This window comes from Adiantum capillus-veneris, chromosome 27 (assembly GCF_014529385.1).
Source record: "Adiantum capillus-veneris isolate H3 chromosome 27, ASM1452938v2, whole genome shotgun sequence".
Taxonomy (NCBI): domain Eukaryota; kingdom Viridiplantae; phylum Streptophyta; class Polypodiopsida; order Polypodiales; family Pteridaceae; genus Adiantum; species Adiantum capillus-veneris.
The window spans coordinates 2,379,686-2,400,445 of NC_140957.1; the positions used below are offsets into that span (position 1 = coordinate 2,379,686).

A 20,760-nucleotide genomic window follows, 5' to 3' on the forward strand; every position below is an offset into this window, starting at 1 on the left:
TCATCACCTTGCAATTGTGTTTCTGGGTGGACAGCAGCCTCTTGGCTTGTATTTTTCACAGAGGATGAAGTCACCTCCTGCCAGGATACCATCCGGTGGTGGTCCGTGCGGTGTCTCAGTGACTGTTGCAGTACGCGGTATCTTTGACATCGGCTTGATCATCTACGGGCGTATGATCCTTGGGAGACCCATTCATTCCAGCCATCATTCGGCGGTTGCACACTCTAGAGGGGGTGGTGACTTGTGGTTTGCTATGGACACACCTATGCACTCATCAGAGGAGTTCACATGAGATATGGCCATGCTCATGGCATACGGGATTCCGACTCTCCTAGAGAAGACACCGCCATCTTGGGTGGATAGACACTTACCACTTGACCTCGACACGTCAGATCACTTGCTTACAGTGGAGCATCTACATGGACTTAGAGAGAGGATCTTAGGTCTTTTCTTGAACAGGTTCCTTGCTTGGATCTACAGACTGGAGTGGGACTTCAATGCTTTGGACTCTCTTGGAGAGTTTACCTGCGAGAGCGTACGAGGACGCTGAAAATCGCTGGACAGCAGCATTTTCATCACCTTGCAATTGTGTTTCTGGGTGGACAGCAGCCTCTTGGCTTGTATTTTTCACAGAGGATGAAGTCACCTCCTGCCAGGATACCATCCGGTGGTGGTCCGTGCGGTGTCTCAGTGACTGTTGCAGTACGCGGTATCTTTGACATCGGCTTGATCATCTACGGGCGTATGATCCTTGGGAGACCCATTCATTCCAGCCATCATTCGGCGGTTGCACACTCTAGAGGGGGTGGTGACTTGTGGTTTGCTATGGACACACCTATGCACTCATCAGAGGAGTTCACATGAGATATGGCCATGCTCATGGCATACGGGATTCTGACTCTCCTAGAGAAGACACCGCCATCTTGGGTGGATAGACACTTACCACTTGACCTCGACACGTCAGATCACTTGCTTACAGTGGAGCATCTACATGGACTTAGAGAGAGGATCTTAGGTCTTTTCTTGAACAGGTTCCTTGCTTGGATCTACAGACTGGAGTGGGACTTCAATGCTTTGGACTCTCTTGGAGAGTTTACCTGCGAGATGCGGGAGATCAGGCACCATTACGCGACTACATCCGGAGTCATCCGGAGCTTGGCTTGGATGGTAGTGCAGTTGCTCTTCTACACTCCTGATCATTTGGATTGCTGCCTTTAGAGTTGCTTACACTCACCCTCGATAACCTTGGCTTGGATGGTAGTGCAGTTGCTCTTCTACACTCTTGATCATTTGGATTGCTATCTTCAGAGTTGCTTACACTCACCCTCGGTAACCTTACAATAGATCTATCCCCCGACTTGGGCAATAGGCCACTCCCAACTCATTCACATTGAGAGCCACACCGAGTTGGGGTTTGGTGGCGTTGTTGGCGTGGATTATGTTTTGGTTGACAACGAAGGATTGGATGCAGGAGATACAGGCAAGATGGTGCAGACAGATTGGTCTGGCCTTTCCTCTTCTCAACTACTCATATAGGATGATTACAGTGCAGACAGCTTGGCTCTGACCCCACCTCTTCTCAAAGGCCCTTCACAGCACAGACTGTCGAGTCTGGCTTTCCCCTCATCTTGGATTACCCTGCCTACTGACAGGACACCATCCGGTGGTGGTCCGTGCGGTCTCCCGGTGACTGTTGTAGCTTATGGTAGCTTCTACAGTGCAGACTGCTTAGTCTGGCTTTCCTTGTGTCGGAGGACGTTTACGACGCAGATGGCTACATCTAGCCTTCTTGGAGTTTTTTCACAGCTTAGCCACCTGGCCACATTGGGTTACAAGTTCATGCATTGACAGGCTTCCGGTCATTCTCATGACGGTTCGTGGGCTTCCCCATTTTCTCGAGGCAGTTTGATTACAGACACCACATATCCTATTGTGCAGGACACTTGCAGGTCTATTGGCACTTCTTTTACGACAAGGAGTTGTTTTCACACTCAGTTTGGGACCTTCACGCAATATCTGCACCTTGTAACGGTGGAATACAACAGTTTACTACATTGCTCGTGACGGCACTTTACCATGGAGATTTCTTGGTGGTAGGGACACCCACGACTGCTGCTACACTCGCGGGGTTCGCTGGAGTATTGTCCATCAGTGGACATCGCAGCAGACATGTTCATCATTTGCCTCACATCTTCGGCTTCACGCGGTTTGTTCAACATCAGGTGTTGAGAGGGGGTGTTAGACTTACACCACTCTGCTTCTTCACACAGGTCTAGGTCATACTTGTACGGCTAGTATGTCTCTGGGCTGGCCACCCATAGTCTAGGTTGTACCTCGTCCCGCCGCCCAAGTTGGGGGCCGGCCTACCACCTTTGTCCGGGCGTTCACATATATGTTTCCATGAATTATTTCTGTTTCGTCGTGGGGGATTGTTCCAGGCTCTGCCCTACCTCCCCTTGGGCACCTGTTTATGGGGCCGAGGGGGTACCCACTTCCACACTATCTGGTTATTGTGTATTGGGTCTTCTGCTCATGGTAGCCATGGGGGGCTGATCGCCCCCTCTTCACCATATCTTGCATTTGTGGTCATTTTGCAAATACCAAATACCCAGAGGATATTCACATTTTGTACATGGATTTGTCTCATAGGCCAGTTTTCTTTGGCCTTTTGAAGACTTAAATAAAATCTTTCTTTCTTTCATTCTTTCTTTCTCTCTCCCCTTTTTCACGCTTCCGCACACGTGCACTCTCACAAGTTTGCATTCTCTCTTGTTTTGGTCCATTACACAATCTCTCATGAAGTAAAGGGGGGCTCTCTCTCCCCTTCAGTAAAAGGAACCTTGAGTATGCACTCGACACTCATCCTGAGCATTCACCATTATTCACTTCCACTGCACATTACATCAAAATCTCTGGTTTTCAGCTTTCATTTGATTGCTTAATCACTGATTTTGGAGCAAGTTAGTACTCATCAATCTATTTCTAATCTTAGGTGTGTACACTCGTGTGTGTGTGTGTGTGTGCGCGCGCGCTCGCCTTTGAGTGGTGACAAGGGCTCCTTAATTCCCTCTCACAAGAAAATCAGATTTGGTCCATTAAGTGGTGTGTACATTTGTGTGTGTGTGTGTGTGTGTCTGTGCCTTTGAGTGGTGGGAACCCACTCTAGACAAGACAAGGGCTCCTTAATTTCCTCTCGTAAGAAAATCAGATTTGGTCGATTCTGGCAGTGCCTCCCTCTGGACGCCTGTGAGAAGTCAACAGCTTGCCTTGAATTCACACTTTGTTGGCATGCCGCTATATTGGAGTCTTACAACTAAATCTAGTTCCAATCGCATCTGCCATGCTACCTGCTCGCCATAATTAGTTGGAGCGCGCACTTGCTACTCGTCAACATTTACCCTGCAAGTCCATGACAACAACTTGCACTCATCACCCTCTGCTGACCTTGCACTTTCCATCGGCAGAGCCAACAGATGAGCCATTGGCTGCCCTCATCACCACCGGCTTTCCTAGCTCCTGTTCTGAGTCGTAGCTCGTACCCTACACTTTTTTGCTCGTCTGCAGCCTCATCTTCCCGCATTGAGCTATTCACCACGAAGCTATTTCTGTTCTACTGCCTCGCGTGTAGACATTGGCTTTTCCATTTAAGGTTAAGTAGCGATTCCTACCTAAAAAGTGTTATCAGGTCCCCCTTATACAATTTCTTTTTCTCACACTATCCATTGCTCTCTCACTGTACTAGCTCACCAAAAGAAAAAAAAAAAGAACCCCCAATTGGTTCCAATACTTGAAGTGTCAGCAGCCCAGCTCCATCAGTGCTGCTCACCATGTCTTGTGCCACACCCACTGCTGTGTAGCCGTGAAGGATTTTGGCAAGGTACTAAAAAGCTAGATAGCCCTAGCCTGTTTAATTTTAATTGCAGAAGGTCTTTCACACATGAGCCGGCGGGGCATTTTTACATCTTAGTTGAAGTTCATTTCGTTATTATTAGTTTATTTGCTGAAGGCACTTATGTTCACACCTCGCATGCGTATAGACACTGCCAGAAGACTGGGAAGACCGCCCTACCTCTCTCACATGAGAACACACACACAAGCATCACGCTTGAAATGTATCCATGCCTTTCACCATTAGCCATGAAGATTGCATCCTCGAGAAAATGGACCAACAATGAAGATAAAGGCTACGACACGAAGGACAATGGCATGATACACGAGAAGAGGAAACACTTTCCTCTTAACGTGAATTTGTTTTGACATAAAAGCTTTGTATGAGCCTTAAAATCTCTGTCACGAGGATGTGGCAAATGCTAACCTTAGTTGTTGGTTTCTTTCCGATGATTTTAATTTAATTTTTGGGACCCTCTTTTTGAAGTCACAAATGGCGGGACATTGTGTGGCCAGTGTGAAACAGTCGATGGCCGAGAGTTTCACTCGCAGGCGGGAAGGCCTTGTCGCCACGAGTTGGTCGGGCCGACCGGCATTGGAATCGGAGCAGTAAAAGGGTGTCTAGGCTTAGTTCAAAGTCATTTAGGCCCCCTGGCTACACTTTTAAGTCTGTGGGAACGAGGAAATTAACTCAAAAGAGGCCACGTGGACAGTTGGCGGTTACAAATGATTTTGCCAAGTCTGCATGAAGAGGGGGGCGCCCAAAATGAGAGAGGGGGCTGATTATTGCCCATAATTGACTACAGAGTGTGGGTGAGTAGTAAGTGCATGTTTCACAGCTTTAATGGAAAGCTTGCCTTCTCCCTTGTCTTATGTACCGTGATGATTGTGCTCTTGTGCATCTCTCTCCCCCTTTGAATATAGAAACGTGATGCCCCGCTCGAGGGCTTTTCACATGTATGTACAATTGTGTGGGTTCATGCGCGATTGCCGAGGCAAGAACCTCTTGCACAGGTATTGGATTAGCTAGTTTCTAATCCCGCGCAGGGTACAGGTGAATTCGGAGAGATTTCACACGAGTAGCCCCACAGGTGCGGGAGCTTGAGGGCTTGCTATGGATGCAACCGGCACGCGAAATGGAGCCCGAAACAGTGAATTACAAGCAAGGGGATTGCTGTACATGCGATCCGGTGGATTTTCGGGGCATAAAATAGAGAATTCAGCATGCTGTAGATTCTCATCAGGTTTGGGAAAGTGCCCGTATGCGCCGGGAAAGTCATCCAATGCGTGGGGATTTTGTCTGTGAAGTTTCCTATTACGGTTATACTGCGAAATGGGGCCAGAATAGGTCTTTTTTAGCCGAGTTTATGTGGGACAGCTCGTAGGAAAACGCAAGTTTTATTCCCTTTTTGATAAGAATAAAGAAATTCTGTAAGGGGCGCTAGTCTTTGGGGCCAAAAGGTTGTCGGCATCTGCTTGATAGCGCTTTAGCTTCCAAGCCGTGTGTGTTCAAAGTGTTAATTCCAGCAACAGGTTTTTATTTGCAAAGTTTCTGTGTCCTAAAGTCTGAAGTAAATTTTTGGGTGAAAGCCAAGGTCTACCGCCCTACGGGCCGGTTTCAATCTCATGAGACCCTACATGTTGTATCTGATTGAATTACGGTCATTGAATCTGTTGTGGCCACCATGTATCCAATTGAGAACCGTAAAGTGTTAAATCCAGTGAGAACCACCATGATGTATCATGAGAACCTTGTAGATGTATCCAATAAGATACCTAGGCACTATCACATCATAACACATGAAATCTTTATAAAAACCCCGAGTTTTGCTTAAGGGGACGATAGTTTGGGTAAGAGTTCAAAGAAAGTTGTATGCGATGCATAATCGATAGATAGAGAAGATGTCTTATTGTAAAACCATGGCATGCCTAAAATGACATGTACATGTTCAAGGCCCATGATGCGGAACTTCGTGGTAACGCTGGATTTGGAGGGCGAGTCGTAGCATAACCTCAGTTCATTGATCGCTTGTACGTTCCACATAATGGACCACATACGGATGGTCTACGGGAGACGTGTCGAGCTTAAGTGCTTGTACGACATGAGAAAAAATGAAGTTATGTGTAGAGCGGTTGTCGAATAAGACCGTTACAGCATGGCCATTGATCTCTCCTTTGACGCAGAGAAGATCATGCAGGTCATACACAACCTTATTAAGGTGACAACCCGGGGCTACGTGCATTAACATGAAAAATCTCTGAATCAAAAGAAGACAAAGTACCTGGATTATCGATGACGTTTATCGAAGTATTCGTCGGTGCGGAGGTAGACGTCTTCTTCTTTTGCTTGGGACACCCCTTATCACTGCGGAAGTGGCTGGTTTGGTGGCAATCGAAGCAACGACTCTTCTTTTGATCCTCCATACGAGCTGCCTTTGATTTTCCATTGTGCTTGGATTTCTTCTGCGGAGGGTCGGATGATTGACTAGTGGCTACTGAAGCGTTCGAGCGCTTGAATTGTGACATGGAGGAACCATGACGAGGAGTCTCCCCATCCGTCGGGCCACCTCCAAAAGCCACCAATGGATATCATAATTTTCGGCGAACTTATAGATGTCCTCAACAGTATTGATCGGATTGTGTAAAATTTCGTTCTAATATGTTGGTGGCGATCCGAAGAGGGTCATCAAGAGCCTTCGTTTTATGGAGAAGATCCTTGAAGGCATGTGAGTAAGCGTCCAGTGTTCGCTTTCCCACCTCACAACGAAAATGCTTCTCAAAGCATTCGATCCTATCAACCTGCACAAAGCGGGCACGAAAAGTCGGTTGGAACCCCGCCTAAGTTGTGGGTTGCGGTCGTAACGCAGCCCACCAAGAGTAAGCCTTCCCCTTTAGCATGAACGGAAGTTGCCCAAGATGTTGGGCATCCGTAAAACGATGCATATCGAAGAAGGCGGTCCATTTTACCAACCTCGTGTCTATAGCGGTCTCTTTGCACTCTTTTATTTCCCCTTTGAAGGGGCCGAGATAGAGCTGAAGAGGCAAGGTACCCATGGTGACGGGCGAAAACGGGACCTATGCAGAGCGTAGCTCCGCGTGTTGCCTCTGCATCTCTGCTAATTGTTGTTGCAATTTAGTTACGAGAGACGCATCGGAGGCAGTTGGCGGGAGAGAAAAATCCTCGTGAGCCATGCGGAGAAGCATTGTGTGATGCCATGGCGCTTAGATATGCAAGCGTGGGAGTATGTATTAGAGATTCGCTTGGAAAATACACCCAAGACACAAAAAAGCGGTACTAAGCAAGAGAGATGGATAGGGTGTAGGAGATAAAGCGAGCTTGAGGAGTTATGTGGACAAGAGAGTGCTTCTGGCTAGAGGGGTGTTGCGCTCACACTCGCGGTGTGGTTTAAATAGAAGAGTGGGGGGAGGTATCTGCGGTAGAATAATTTGTGGCTTTTAAAGGGTTTTCAAACCTCTTAAATAAAGAGTGGGCATTACTGTTATAAGTTGGGCGGCTAGGTTTTAAAATGGGCGGCGTGTACGTTAAAAAATGGTCAAAATAATATGAAGGGGTAAGAGAAAACTTCTTTTGATAAAAAAAATCGAAGGAGCATGTAGCTGCCCTATGGTCGGTCGCTTTGCCGCCCGACTGCACCGCCTCTACGCACCACCCGGAAGTTAAGCTGCCTCACCGCCCTGTCTGAGCACCTCCTCACCACCCTATCTGTGGGCCGCCTCACAGCTCCCTCCTGTAGTGCCAACACGCCGTCTCATAGCTCCTTGTTGCAGTGCCGACGCGTCGCCTCACAACTCCCTATTCGGCTAGCACAGCGCCGTTGCCTGTGCTAGCCTGACCTACCGCCTATGCGCCTTGCCCGTGCCTCACCTGCCGATTCTCCATGGCACAACCACCGTAGCTGGCCCACCTCCGTGCGTCAACTGCAACACATGGACGATGTTTATACCGCTTGCGTAGAGCGACCATTGGTAGACTCTCCAATTGCATACGGAGGGGCTGCCATGTCCCTGGAGTGGCTCCTAGGGACACCCTCAAGCAAAAATGGTCATGGAGAGGTAAGACAAGACATACCAAGTATCCATGCGACTGCCACTGGCAAATCAACATTCTACACACGAGAATCCGTAAAAAGAGCTCACCAGACTCCCACCACCGGCTAGCATGTGTCCCCCTTTCCTCCTCTCTCGCTAGTAGCATCCCATACCACCCTATGCGAAAGTTGGAAAATTTGTCAGGCTAGACCATCACGGCCCCATGAGCTCTAGTGGTTTTGTGCACATAGCCATGTCGTGCATACGAGCAGGGTGAGGCTCTGGTACCATTATTAGTCCCTCGCCGGATCCATCCTGCACACATGACATGACACAAGCCAAACTCACACCTAGACACACGTAATGAGCGGACATCAGGCTCACCTACCAACCATAGAACCAATACGGGCTCACCCTTGAGCTTGGGAGCTTGCAGCCAAGCAGGCTAGCCTCTATCCTAAGGGCTTGGTGTCCCATACCACCTAGCCCACACCAGTACGGGTGTGCAGGCAGAGCTGCCAAGGGCCAAGAGTGCAAGTGTGATGATCACACAAGATACCTCACAAATGAGGCTCAAGTCCTATTTATAGGACTTCATAATCTAAGGACCAGGTTCTCACTGGCTGGACATACCGCAAGCGCCCATCCTGATGTCTAGGGCCGTAACAATGGTGGTAACGGTTCTCCTCTAGAGAATGATGCGACATAAGCTCCTCTTGATGAAGTTGATGCATCCTTTTGTTTCTTCTCCTCGGCTTGAAGAGAGTTGATGACGTCTTGAAGTGTTGGGGCAAGAGCTTTCTCTCTCCTCAAGGATAGTGACTAAGTGATCATATGAAGGTGGCAATGCATTAAAAATGACGGCCACTTTGTCATCTACGGGGACTCCACAGTTGATGTAGGTAAGTTGAGCGATGATGCTCTTAAGTCTGTTAACTATGCTAGCTATGTCCTCTACACCCATGGTAAGTTTGTAAAGTTGCCGTTTAAGGCTAACTTTGCTTCTTTTAGCTCTAGTCCTAAAATTTTGCGCGAGGACAACCCATGCTTCCTCATTGTCGTGAAGTGAGGTGATGATGATGCCGAGTGCTTGCTCATCTTTTTCTACATCTACTGCAACTATTGCCCTAGTTTGTGTGCTTTTTTGATTGGTTGATGGTGGTTTGACTACTGTCCATAAAGTTTTCTTCATTGAATATTGGTTTGCCAGGTATGAAAATCCTCGCCATTAAATTTGGCACTACGCTTCTCCTCGATTGTGCCTTGAGGACGGTCTTATCTCGAAGACTCTCCTTTCCTCTTACAAGCGCACAATCACCTCTCAGTATGTTGTGTAGGGATGCAATTTCTTTTAATACAAAGTGGGAAGAGAAAGAGAGAAACAAAATTTCCCTTTAATGTGAAGTATTGCTTCACCTAGGGTGAAGTCATCCTTCACAATAGAGAATACTGTTTTTTGAACTTTCTTTGATTCGCTTTGAAGCTCCGATTCTCTGACTCTGCTTGCTGTGGGAACTCCCTCTTAATAGAGAGCAACACCTCCCCATAGAGACTCCCTTGCTGGTTTGACCACATCGGGGGAAGGCACACTTTGTAGTGAGCTTCTTTGCAAAAGGGCGTGCTCACAGGAGCAGCCCCCTCTTGATCCAAATTGGTATCAACCTTGCTTAAGCGCTTTGGTCACGTCTGTGACCGGATCGAATCAAAAAGGTGGTGTCGACTTCTCACAGGTAGTGCCGAGTGTTCGGCTGGCAACACTCACGGACCCAAACAGTTATGCAATCCACTTGAGGGCCAAGTAGAGTTCCTCCCAGATTCCCTCATCCAAAATGGCCAAGGCTTTTGAAACCCACAACCCTCAGTCTAGGGCTATAACCACTTGGCCATGTGCGTTTGCTTGTGTGAGAAGTTCACAAAGGAAAGTCTTATTCCCAGTTTTGCAGAGAGCTTCACAAACACACCCTAAATTAGGAATTCAATTGGATGGGCTAATCAACTCCAAATTAAGAGCTTGAGGGTTCATCAAAGAGATCTTGGAGAGGATTTTGAGCTATGGATTCCACGACACAAGATGGTAATTTTATTAAGGAGAAATTATGCAAAAAAAGTTGCCATAAAAGTGAAACTAATTATGCAATTAGAAGACTCTACTATCTTCCCAATCAATGCTCATGAATCATGGAGAGTAGTGGCTCATTGGGGTTGCCAAAAACGTGTTGTCACATAATCAATTAGATAGAGATTAATTGAAGGTTAACTAACTAGTGTGCTTAAAACTAGGAGGATCTAATTAGCGAGATTAGGAGATGCTAATCTCATCATAGCTCTGATATTATATGTTAGGTTTAGGGTGGATAATAGAGAGTTGCAATCATAGTAATAACATGCTAATAACAATGCTAATTGCTCAATGGAAGTTGATTAGAGTGTAGACACAAAATTACTGAGTACAAAAGAGGTGCTTATATAGCACTAGGGAGGTAGCATGTGCTTACTTTATCCATGGAAACTTGGAACAACCTATTCTAAGAGCCAAACTCGAATTTGCATATTTAGGGGTTTTATTCATGCCTACATGACTTTTACATGTGATATTATGTTTTAGAAATGTCCCACATGGGATAGCCTATGCCCAATTTCTCTTTTGGCAATGCTGCACATGCCATATGCCACTTAGGATGCCCAGTAGATAGGGACATGCTCCATGGTGACTTTAGGACAAAGCCCATGAACCTTACATTTGTCTGCTTCCTTAGAAAGTAAAACAAAAGCTTGTTTAACCTCTTAGAAGGATTAATTTTTCTTGTCGTTTCTTCTTGCAGAATAAGTGGGAGGACGTCCTCAGAAGGCCAATCCCAAGTAGAATGGCTGCGTATGATATTATCAAGAAAATGCTTTCAGAGTTACACGATCCTTATACAAGATTCATTACCCCTGCAGAGGTTCATTTTCTCCTTAATCGATAAATGTTTAATAGTGAACTGTGCAACCACTTTCACTAGTAGACACCGTCATTGAAAAACATTAGATTGTGGGCATCCTCCTTTGTAATTTGAGTGATTGTGCATTAGCCTAGTCAGCAACCAGTCTGAGTAGTTTTCAAGAAAATCAAGAGTCCCTTTTCCCAAAGATATAGTTATCTATTCACATGGATTTACATGGCTAAAAATCATCTTCTCACTGCAGGACCTCGTCTGTTTCTGACAGTTAAAACAACTTTCAAAGTATGACATGACCGGTATTGGGATTAGCATTGGAGAGGCTGGGGATGAGGATAATGATGCAACTTTGCGTGTGGTTGGGGTAGTGCTTGGAAGTTCAGGTCAATTGGCAGGTATCAAACAGGTGATGAACTGGAAGCCATAAGTGATATGCATTGTGTGTTGAAGAATGGCATCTTCTCTAAACTGTTTTCCTGCCGTGTCTTGAAAGGGCGATGAGATTTTGTCTGTCAATGGAGTAGACATACATGGAAAGTCTGCCTTTGAAGCATCTTCACTCATACAAGGCATAAAAGGAACATTTGTCTCTGTAGAGGTTTGAGGTCTAAACTTATCACAAATTTCAAAATGTAGACCTGCAGGTGCATTCTCCTTTTTTGTGAAACCTTGAGTTGTATCTAGGCCTTTTTGATAGGTGCGGCATGGACTGTGCAAAGACACTCAGTCATTATCTATTGAGCGAAAACAAACTGTACAGACTCCAGTTTATTTTCGCTTGGAGCATAGAGGAGGTGATCTCTTGGGATACATTCACTTGAAAGAATTCAATGCTGTAGCAAGGCGACATCTGGTTACAGGTATTCTATTCTGGACGTGATCTTGTTTTCAAGGAAATGCGATGTATTTTTGATTTCCTTGTATTCTTTTCTGGTCAATGTTAAAGTTTTTTATTTCTTGGCAATTCATGTGCAGCAATGAACAAACTTACAGCAGCAGGTGCCACTTCCTTTGTGTTAGACTTAAGGAACAACCCTGGTGGTCTGGTCCAGGTTATTCTATTCTATGTGAAACTATTCCCAATCTGACACATCGTGTCAGACCTTCTGATAAGACTTTGTTGGTTAATTCAATAAGTGATCATTTTTTCATGTTCTTTTTGAGCAGGTTGGCGTTGAGATTGCGAGGCTTTTCCTGGACAAAGGAGATACAGTATGGTTTTAAACCTTCTTCCTGCTTAGGATGGTCTTCTGTGACAATCTGAAATTGTCAAGACTCACTGAAAAGAAAGTATTCTAAAATCTGCCACAAGTTTGCCAGTTCAGACCTTTTTTCCTCTTTATCATATCTGCCGCAAGGTCACAAGTTGGGACCATTCTTTATTGAATAAGCCAGAAGGTCGTATATTTGGACCTTGACTTCCTGTGTAAGGGTCAATTTTTCCTGATGAAAGTAAGGTGACTGCTAAGCATTTGGCCATGTTGATATCTGATTCAGGCTTCCTTCATTTGTTTCTTATGGTTTCCAAGAAAAAGATCCTTCCATTAGCTAATAAAAACTGCCCAGTGGGCTACAAACTGCCCCGACAAGAGGGGGCTACATCAGAATGTGGGGAGACTCTCTCAGTGAAACAGTGAGATATGTACATTGATGGCTAAATTAGGATATGGGAGGAGGAAACAACCACACAGATGGGTGGTAATGCAATCTAGGAGCCCCATGGACCATGGTGTAGAAAGGCCCTGGTCGCCAGGTCGTAGGACTGCCTCGCAGCGCTCCCACATGCGGTCGGGCTGCCCTGAAGCCTCTCAAACTGTCCTCTATGAGTGTATGGATCAGCTCCAGTCTGCTGCTCTGGTGACAAATCCAGGCCAACCTGGCATCCCAAGTAACAAAGTGGTGTCCCTGGAGGGATCCAACAAAAGCCCTCGTCGTTAGGCGATGAATCAGCCATGGGAGCATCACCAACCCAAAAAACCACTATCTTTCTCTAGTTGATCAATACTGTGATGCACAACAGAACGCCTCCAGTGCCTGCTCACAACTGTGCAAATTGGCCTCACAGCCCTCCAGAAACATGCTCAAGGCATTAACTAACTGAGCGTCCAAGAGCTCCTCTCCTCGAATGGATAACTGTATGTAGGCCGTGCAAACCAACCTCCTGTGAAGGCAGAAATCTGCTCATCGCCTCTGCGTAGAAAAGAAACAAGAAGGGGGCAAGAAGGCAGCCCTACCGTACTGAGTGTGTAAGCATGAAGCGTTCGCCTCGACCCTATCAGCAGCACCTGAGTGTGAGCACATATATAAAGAGTAGACACACCTCTGATCCATGCATCTAACAAACGCATCCTGCGCATAGTGCCCTCAAGGAAGCCCTAGTCAACTCTGTCCTAGGCCTTCTCAAAGTCGAGGAAGAGCACCGTAAGATCCTCTTCTCGAAGGCGAACAAGCGCAGTCGTCTCCCAAAAAGTGAAGATGTTATCAAGGATATTACGCTCCTTTACAAAGCCCGTCCAAGTCTCATGTATGATGCTCTCCAGTAGTGGCTGAATTTTCAAACTCAGAGCCTTCACAAGAATTTTGTATGCTGAGTTGGGAACCGTGATGGGTGGAATCTCGTCTAGGGAGCTCCCTTCCTTGGGGATGAGATAGATCAAAGTTGAAACCCTCACTCTGGGTATGGGCATGCACGGCCACACACACTAGGAGCTAGGGGGTTATGGTCGCGTGTGAGCCGCCCCTTAAAGATTAAAATAAGGGGATAAGGTGTTGGTGCCAAGTGGCAAGAATGGGGAACAATTCCCCATGCAGCTAACGGCGCGCGAGGGGCTGTGAGAGGGGAGTGGAGGAGCCGTGTATGTGGGTAGCTCTTGGAAGTAGAGCACGCCATGACGCCATTGCCAACAGCTTGGTGCAAAAGTGGTATCAGAGCCTCCTCAACTTCTGTCGTCGCTAATTACCCTCCCCAACCTCATCAGTTGCGCTGGCTGCTATTATTCTTTTGTCGACAGCCAACAGGAGCCACAGGCCGGCCTTGTCACTATATGGCACGGATCTATCCAGGGGGGATCTAAGGCCCAAATTTGCCGGCGCGAGGCGGCTTTAATCTCGGCCGTCGGATCACGTAGTGAACTGGGGGTGAACTCGGGGTGAACTAGGGGTGAACTCGGGGCAAAAATGGCGCCCCGAATTCACTCCTAGTTCACCCCTAGTTCACCCGCCTCGCGGGGTGTGGGTCGAACCTGGGACGCCTCGGTTGCCACACGAATGCCCTACCACCACGCTAACGCGCGTCATTGTCCATGTTGGCATGGCACATGATCATATCCTAGTTTCGGCGCCCCTAGTTCACCCCCAGTTCACCCACCCCTAGCCTACCCGCCCCTAGTTCACCGTTAGTTCACCCTCAGTTCACCCCCAGTTCACCCACCCCTAGTTCACCCCTAGTTCACTGTGTGATCCGACGGCGGAGATTAAAGCCGCCTTGCCCCCCAAATTTGGGCCCTAGATCCCCTCTAACCCGGAACCGTGCCATATAGTGACGAGGACAGGCCGGTTGACTTCATGCCCATGTGCTCAAGGCCCGATACCTCACACTTCGCCACTTAACGCCCGTAGCTGAGCATAAGCTGGAAGTTTTTCAAGCTATAACCCTACACCCTCAACGCTCGCGCCTTGTGCTTCTGCGAGTGAGGCACCAACCTCATAGTCTTCTCGGTTATATCTGCAATTACCTGCAACCTGGTTTACTTACCGCTCTTTGTAGCTGGCACACAACCTCTCGAAAGCATATTTAGAATTTAAGGAGGGCTTCCCAAATCATTGAAGATATGAGCTCGGCAATCGAAGCACAATAGCTCGTTAAACCAAGTACAGTAGCTTGTCAAGCTTCAAAGTTGACGTAATACTGGTATCAGCCTTGTTGAAGCATAAAAAAACATAAAGAGCATGAAAGCTTATCCATCACCATTGACACTTTCAAGACACGCCACATAGTTACAGTTCCTAAATAGAATATCTAAGTGACTTTCCAATAAAAAAGAATTGAAAGATCGTAAGGCGAGATGTGTTGAACTCCTACAAGAGTTAGATTATGAGCTTAGGTATTGTAAAAGGAAATATAATGTAGTAGCAGATTCCCTTAGCAGGATGCCTATGATCAATGAATTGAGTTTTACTCGATTCAATAGTGATCTGCTTGAATCATTAAGAGGGAAATGTCAGGTTGATCTGCATATTCCAAGATATGGGAAACCATTCAGAAAGGGGATCCAAGACAAGAGGTTTCCAATGAGAAGAAAGCATCGACGGGTGCTTTAGAAGGATTCAAGTGGAAGAATTTTGCCATAGATAATGGCTATTTACTCTACAAAGGTAGGGTATGTGTCCCAAAAGATGAAGAGATTATGTTACAGGCTTGGACACTCCAAGCGAAATCAATAGCAACACACGAATAGAAACTACAAAATCATTGAACTTGACGAGAGAGAAAGAAAGAAAGAAAGAAAGATTTTTTAACGTCCATAAGAGGCTGAAATCGTTCTATGAGACAAATCAAAGTACATGAAGTGGGTGTCCTCTGGATATCCATGAAGGATAAAAGGTACAAAGTAAAAAATATCTATCCTGTGTAATGACTGAGGGAGGAGGAAAGTGATACAAGGGTGGGGGTGGAGCTCTAAACTGGGGAAAAGATGCAATCCTATATGCTGGGGTAAATACAATCATGAGAGAAAGTACTATTCTATCTCTAGCTCCATCTAGTCCCATAGTCAGGGTGCAGGACATGATGCATGGGTGGGTGGGGTGTGAACAATCCGTGTAGGACGGGGGCTGGATCTGCAAAAGCCCATATGTGTCTCTCCTCTAGAGAACTGTAGTAGCGCTCCTGGACCTCTTGGATTTCTCTCTGGTGAAGTCGGGTGCCCTACATCCATGGGTGCGTGGGCGTCTGTGAGCTCGGACCTCCTCAGCCTGCTATAGGGTCACTCCTCTCTGAGTAGTCTGGGGTGATGGTGCTGCTGTGGCCCTCTGGAAGAAGTCTGTGAGCTGTGTCTGACGCTCGTCTCTCACAGTTGATGGTGTCTGAAGAAGAAAGTCCCGGTGCTGCTGTGCCTCTATGAGGAAGCGGCCGAACTGTCGCTGGTCTGGACTCAAGAATTTGATGTAAGGTGGGCTGATCTACAAACAAGGTCGGGTATCCTGTCTCTGATCTCCTCATATGCTCTACATTTGCATACAAAATGCTCCTCACTCTCAATCTTTGCTGTGCAAAGTCTGCATATATCCTCTGTGCTCTGGGGACATGTGCAGCTCTCCCTGCCTCGATCTCTAGCTGGTGTGATGATACTTTGAGCTGTCCAATGGCGACCCATGCTCTATGTGGCATGTAGACGTCCATGTATCTCGGTCCTTGGATGAACACATCTACTAGAATGGTTAGGAAGTGATCTTTGTAGTACTTCCTCTTCGCGGGAAGAGGCTCTTTGGGTGTGATCCATGTCTCTCAGATGTATATCTGCCAGAGGTCCTGTTTGAGAACTCTATTCCTCTCATGGTGTGAGAGGCGTATGTGTGGGGAGTCGGGATCATACTGAAAAGGAGGCAAGTTCGTGATGTCCAGGCCATGGGATGTAAACCACTCTTGTAACCCGTGAGTACCATGCTCTCGTGTCCCCCTCTTGGTGTAGCTGTATCGATGCCTCGAAAGCTCTACGGTGAGTTTATCTGGTGGGAGCTCTCGCATGCGCTAGATGAAGCAAACTGTTTGGAAGAGGGCATTTACGAGCATCGAGGGTGCTGCTAACTCTACTCTGATAATGTCATGTGTATAGAGCATAATATGAACTGGTATACCTGCTAAGTTTGATCTCGCCCCGCCTGCTCGTAGGATGTAATCTGATATCTCGTCGATGTAGAGGCCAAATAGAGTCGGGGAAAGGGGGCATCCTTGCTTCACACCAATGGTGCTAGCAATGGGATCCGACAGTCCACCTGGGCATCGCACTCTACCTATGACCTGTGCATACAAAGAATGAATGGCCCATATCACCTCAGATGGTATTTGTAGCTCCTAGAGGCGCTGGAAGAGTCTCTCTTTGGGGATAGTGTCAAAAGCCTTCCGGAAATCCAGAAAGCAACAATAGAGTCTCCTCTTCCGTGCTTTCGTCCGTCGATCAGGCAACGAAGCACGAAGATGTGGTCGATGGTCGAGAAGGTGTGTTGAAAGCATGCTTGCCCTGGTGCGCGTAGCCTTGATGCCTCTGCATATGTGCTAAGCTTTGCCTCCAGAACTACCCCATATAGTTTGGCCAATGTGTGGCCAATCATGATAGTCCTGTAGTTCCTTGGGTCCAGGGTGTCGCGAGATTTGTGGATAGGCACAATGGTGTGCATGGCCACTCCTCTGGTAGTCCCTCAACCAATGCGCGGTTGAAGAGACGTGCTATCAAGGGGGAGAGGGTGTCTGCTGCATAGATGAGGTGCTCACTCTGTAATCCAGTGTGGTCTGCTCAGCGGCCATGTTGGAGGCGTCGAATAGCCCTCTTCACCATACTAGATGTGAAGAAAGTCGAGGTGGTAGGTCGAGGGTCGGGTGGCTCCGGGATTAGTGGCTGCCCAGATATCTGGTATAGGCACTCGGCATAGTCATGCCAGATCTGAGGGTCCTCCAAGGGGGTGGTAGGGCGTGGCTCTCTGAGAATCCTCCATGCGGTGGCGCAGTTTGTACTCATGAGAAGGTGGTAGAGCTCAAGGTCCTGCGCCTCTTCAAAAGCCCGCCGTTTGCGGCGTGTGATGGCCTTCATCTGTCGCCTGACCTCGCTCTCAGCGATCTCCAAGGCTCGTCGAGCCCGTAGCTGTCTGTATAGATCCATGCACTCCTCATCATACCATCGGTTTTGGGGCATCGTCCCAGAGGGTGGAGGTCTACCAGTGTGGGTAGTATCAGCTGAGGGCTGAGGTGTATAAAAGTGCGGAGAGCTGGCTAGTGACTGTAGAGAGTCCAGTGAAAGAGAGGGCAAGATTGTAACAGACTTGGACACTCCAAGTCAAGATTCTAACGCGGCATGACAAGAATTCACTTCAAAGCGGTTCACAATTCACAATTGATTCGACACGGCCCGACGGAGTTCCGTGCCTAGAGAAATTGGCCCCAAAGACTGGCGCCTCTTTCGGTATTTCTTTTTGTATTAATCTGCAACTCAAAGTACAAAGGAGTGGGAGGCTCTCACTCTCAGACTTTGCGTCCAGATGCTCTGAGAAGTGGGAGGCCTTCCTACACTTATAAAGATTTTACAAGGGATGCCAAAAGCAGAGCCCCAAAAGCTGTAAATAAAAAGCCTTGTAAAAATAAAACAACTTTTCTCTCACAAGCCTTGCTTGAGAAAAATAAAGCTCTCTCTCTCTCTTGCTTATCGCGTAGAATAAAGCAAGTAAAAAAGCTGCCGCTGTCTGCCATAAATAGTGCCGGAAAAAGCGCCGTAATTTTCGAGCTTCTGTACGGCATGCAACGTCAGCAGGGCTGCGTAGTTTCCGGATCCGTACGGGGCTTCCACGTCATCATTTCAGCGGGCAATGTGTGTGTGTGTGTGTGTGTGTGTGTACTGGGCAGCCACGTCACCAGTTTGTGACATACCCCCCTCTTGAAAGCATTGTAATCGCCCTCGATTACGCCTGCAAAACAGACAGAGCCCATAAATTGTCGTAGCAGACACTGACTGTTAGTACCGATGCACTAGGAACACATATCTAGCACATGTACCAATCGACAGTCACATCACTTGACATCACAGGACATCACATTCAAAATTTTATTCGGATTTCAGACCATGATTTATCGGCAACGTATTTAGCAATCGCATCTAGATCCGTCGGGACCTCATAGATGCCCGATTGACTAATCCTTATTGCAACCATGTCTATCGAGATCATTCAGACGAAAATGCTGCAGTCATTTCATCTATCAATTCATGCACTTAAACAAGCCAAGAACAAATTAATATCATATTATCAGGAAATCCAGTTCATAAAGTCATACACCAGAATACTGTCAACTCACAGTATCCCTGAAACTCAAAGAGATATCAGTGACTTTAATATAAAAAATCGAGGCAATCTGTTGACAAAGGAACGGAGCAACTCCCCTCTTGTGCATACCCGCTGCACCATCTATCGGAATAGACTATGCTAAACTGAATGCTTCACGGTAAAGATTCACAATCTGAGGAGTATCTGCTAGGTCCTCCTCCTCCATCTACTTCACATCCAATGTAGGATAGTTCTTGAATTTAACGAAGAACCGCTTTTTGTGCCAATATATGTTCTGGAACAAGGATCTCCTCCTTTTCTTCCACTTCGGGTTGCTCATCAGGCTCCCCATCTTCGGGCACATCGCCTTTAAAAGTCTTCAAGAGACTCACATGAAAAGCATTGTGAATTCTCAAAGTATCAGGCAGCTTCGGTCGGAAGGAGACATCATTTATCTTTTTGTAGATCTGGAAATGTCCGTAGTATCGCATACTAAGCTTTGGAAAAAGCTTCTGCTTTCCCTTTTTCTTTCTCAAGCGTGCCTTCTCAAAACGTAAGAGCACCCAATTGTTCTCCTTCAATTTCAAATCGCGACGATGGCGATCTGCTTCCTTTTTCTGTCTTTCTTGAGATTTCTGCAAAGCCTCGCGGACCTTGGCAAAAGCCGTGTCCAAGTTACACGTGTACTCATCGGCTTCAAAAATCTTATCTTTCGTGCTTAGGAAGGGTGAAACCTTCGTAGCACCTTCAATAATCTCAAATGGCGCCTTCCCTGTCGAAGAGTGTATCATGTTATTGTAGGCAAATTCCACCAAAGGTAAATACTTTTCCCATTGAGTCTTCTGATCCGAGATGTAAGACTTCAATAAATCTAGTACCACTGAATTGGCAATCTCAGATTGCCCGTCAGTCTACGGGTGGAAAGATGATGAGAACTGCAACCGCGTGCCAATGTTCTTTCAAATAGCCTTCCAAAACAAACTCGTAAATTTGGGGTCCATGTCAGAGACAATCGTCTCGGGCATGCCATGTAATCTGAAGATCTAGGCCACAAACAGACTCGCTAAGTGATCCGGCTTGACTGTTTTCTTCACTGGAATGAAATGAGCTTGCTTGCTAATTCTGTTAATAATCGTCCAGATACCATCGTGACCGCTCTGTGTTCTCGGGAGATCAAAAATGAAATCCATTGCAATACTTTCCCAGGGGTGGGTGGGTATGGGTAAAGGCTGTAACAATCCTTGTGCTTTATGCCTGTCAAACTTGACCCTTCTGGCATACCAAGCAGCTGCGTACAAAATCGTCCACGTCCTTCTTGAGTCTCTGCCAAAAGAAGTATCTCTCCACATCTTTCAAGGTGGTAGCTATGCCGCGGTGACCCTTAAAAGGTGGACAGTGGCATTCGGTCATAACCTTTTCCCTCAATGGTTGTGTAATGCACAACATCGTTTTCCTCATGAAGTAGTCATCCTGAATTGAATATCCCGCTACTATCTCTCCATTCCGTATCCGAGTGAAAATATCTGCAAAATCTGTATCTATGGCATACTGATCGACCATATCCTCGAAGCTACTATGATGTATCGCGGCAATAGCCCGAACCAACGGCTTCCGGGACAAAGCATCTGCCACCAAATTCTTCTGTCCTTGTACACGGACAATCTCGAAGTGAAACTGTGACAAGATGTTTGCCCACCGCATCTGCGTTTCCGAGAGCATGGATAACCGCCAAAAGCTCTTTCTCATAAATCTGTGCTGTCAATTCCGGCCTTGAGAACAATCGGCTCTCGTAGGCAATGACATGGCCTTCTTGCATTAAGACCGCACCCAGGCTACGACCACAAGCATCACAATA

General features: G+C 46.9%; 1 protein-coding gene across 2 annotated transcripts in view; it reads left to right on the forward strand.

The window, feature by feature from the left end:
- Nucleotides 1-20,760, forward strand: part of LOC147421407 (carboxyl-terminal-processing peptidase 1, chloroplastic-like) — a 70,183-nt gene that overhangs the window by 29,869 nt on the left and 19,554 nt on the right. For both annotated transcript variants that reach the window (XM_086502587.1, XM_086502586.1), the window contains exons 2-7: nucleotides 10,761-10,880; nucleotides 11,146-11,283; nucleotides 11,371-11,475; nucleotides 11,575-11,737; nucleotides 11,853-11,929; nucleotides 12,045-12,089. In XM_086502587.1, coding sequence (XP_086358713.1) covers nucleotides 10,761-10,880; nucleotides 11,146-11,283; nucleotides 11,371-11,475; nucleotides 11,575-11,737; nucleotides 11,853-11,929; nucleotides 12,045-12,089 — 648 coding nt within the window. The remainder of the gene's footprint in view (nucleotides 1-10,760; nucleotides 10,881-11,145; nucleotides 11,284-11,370; nucleotides 11,476-11,574; nucleotides 11,738-11,852; nucleotides 11,930-12,044; nucleotides 12,090-20,760) is intronic.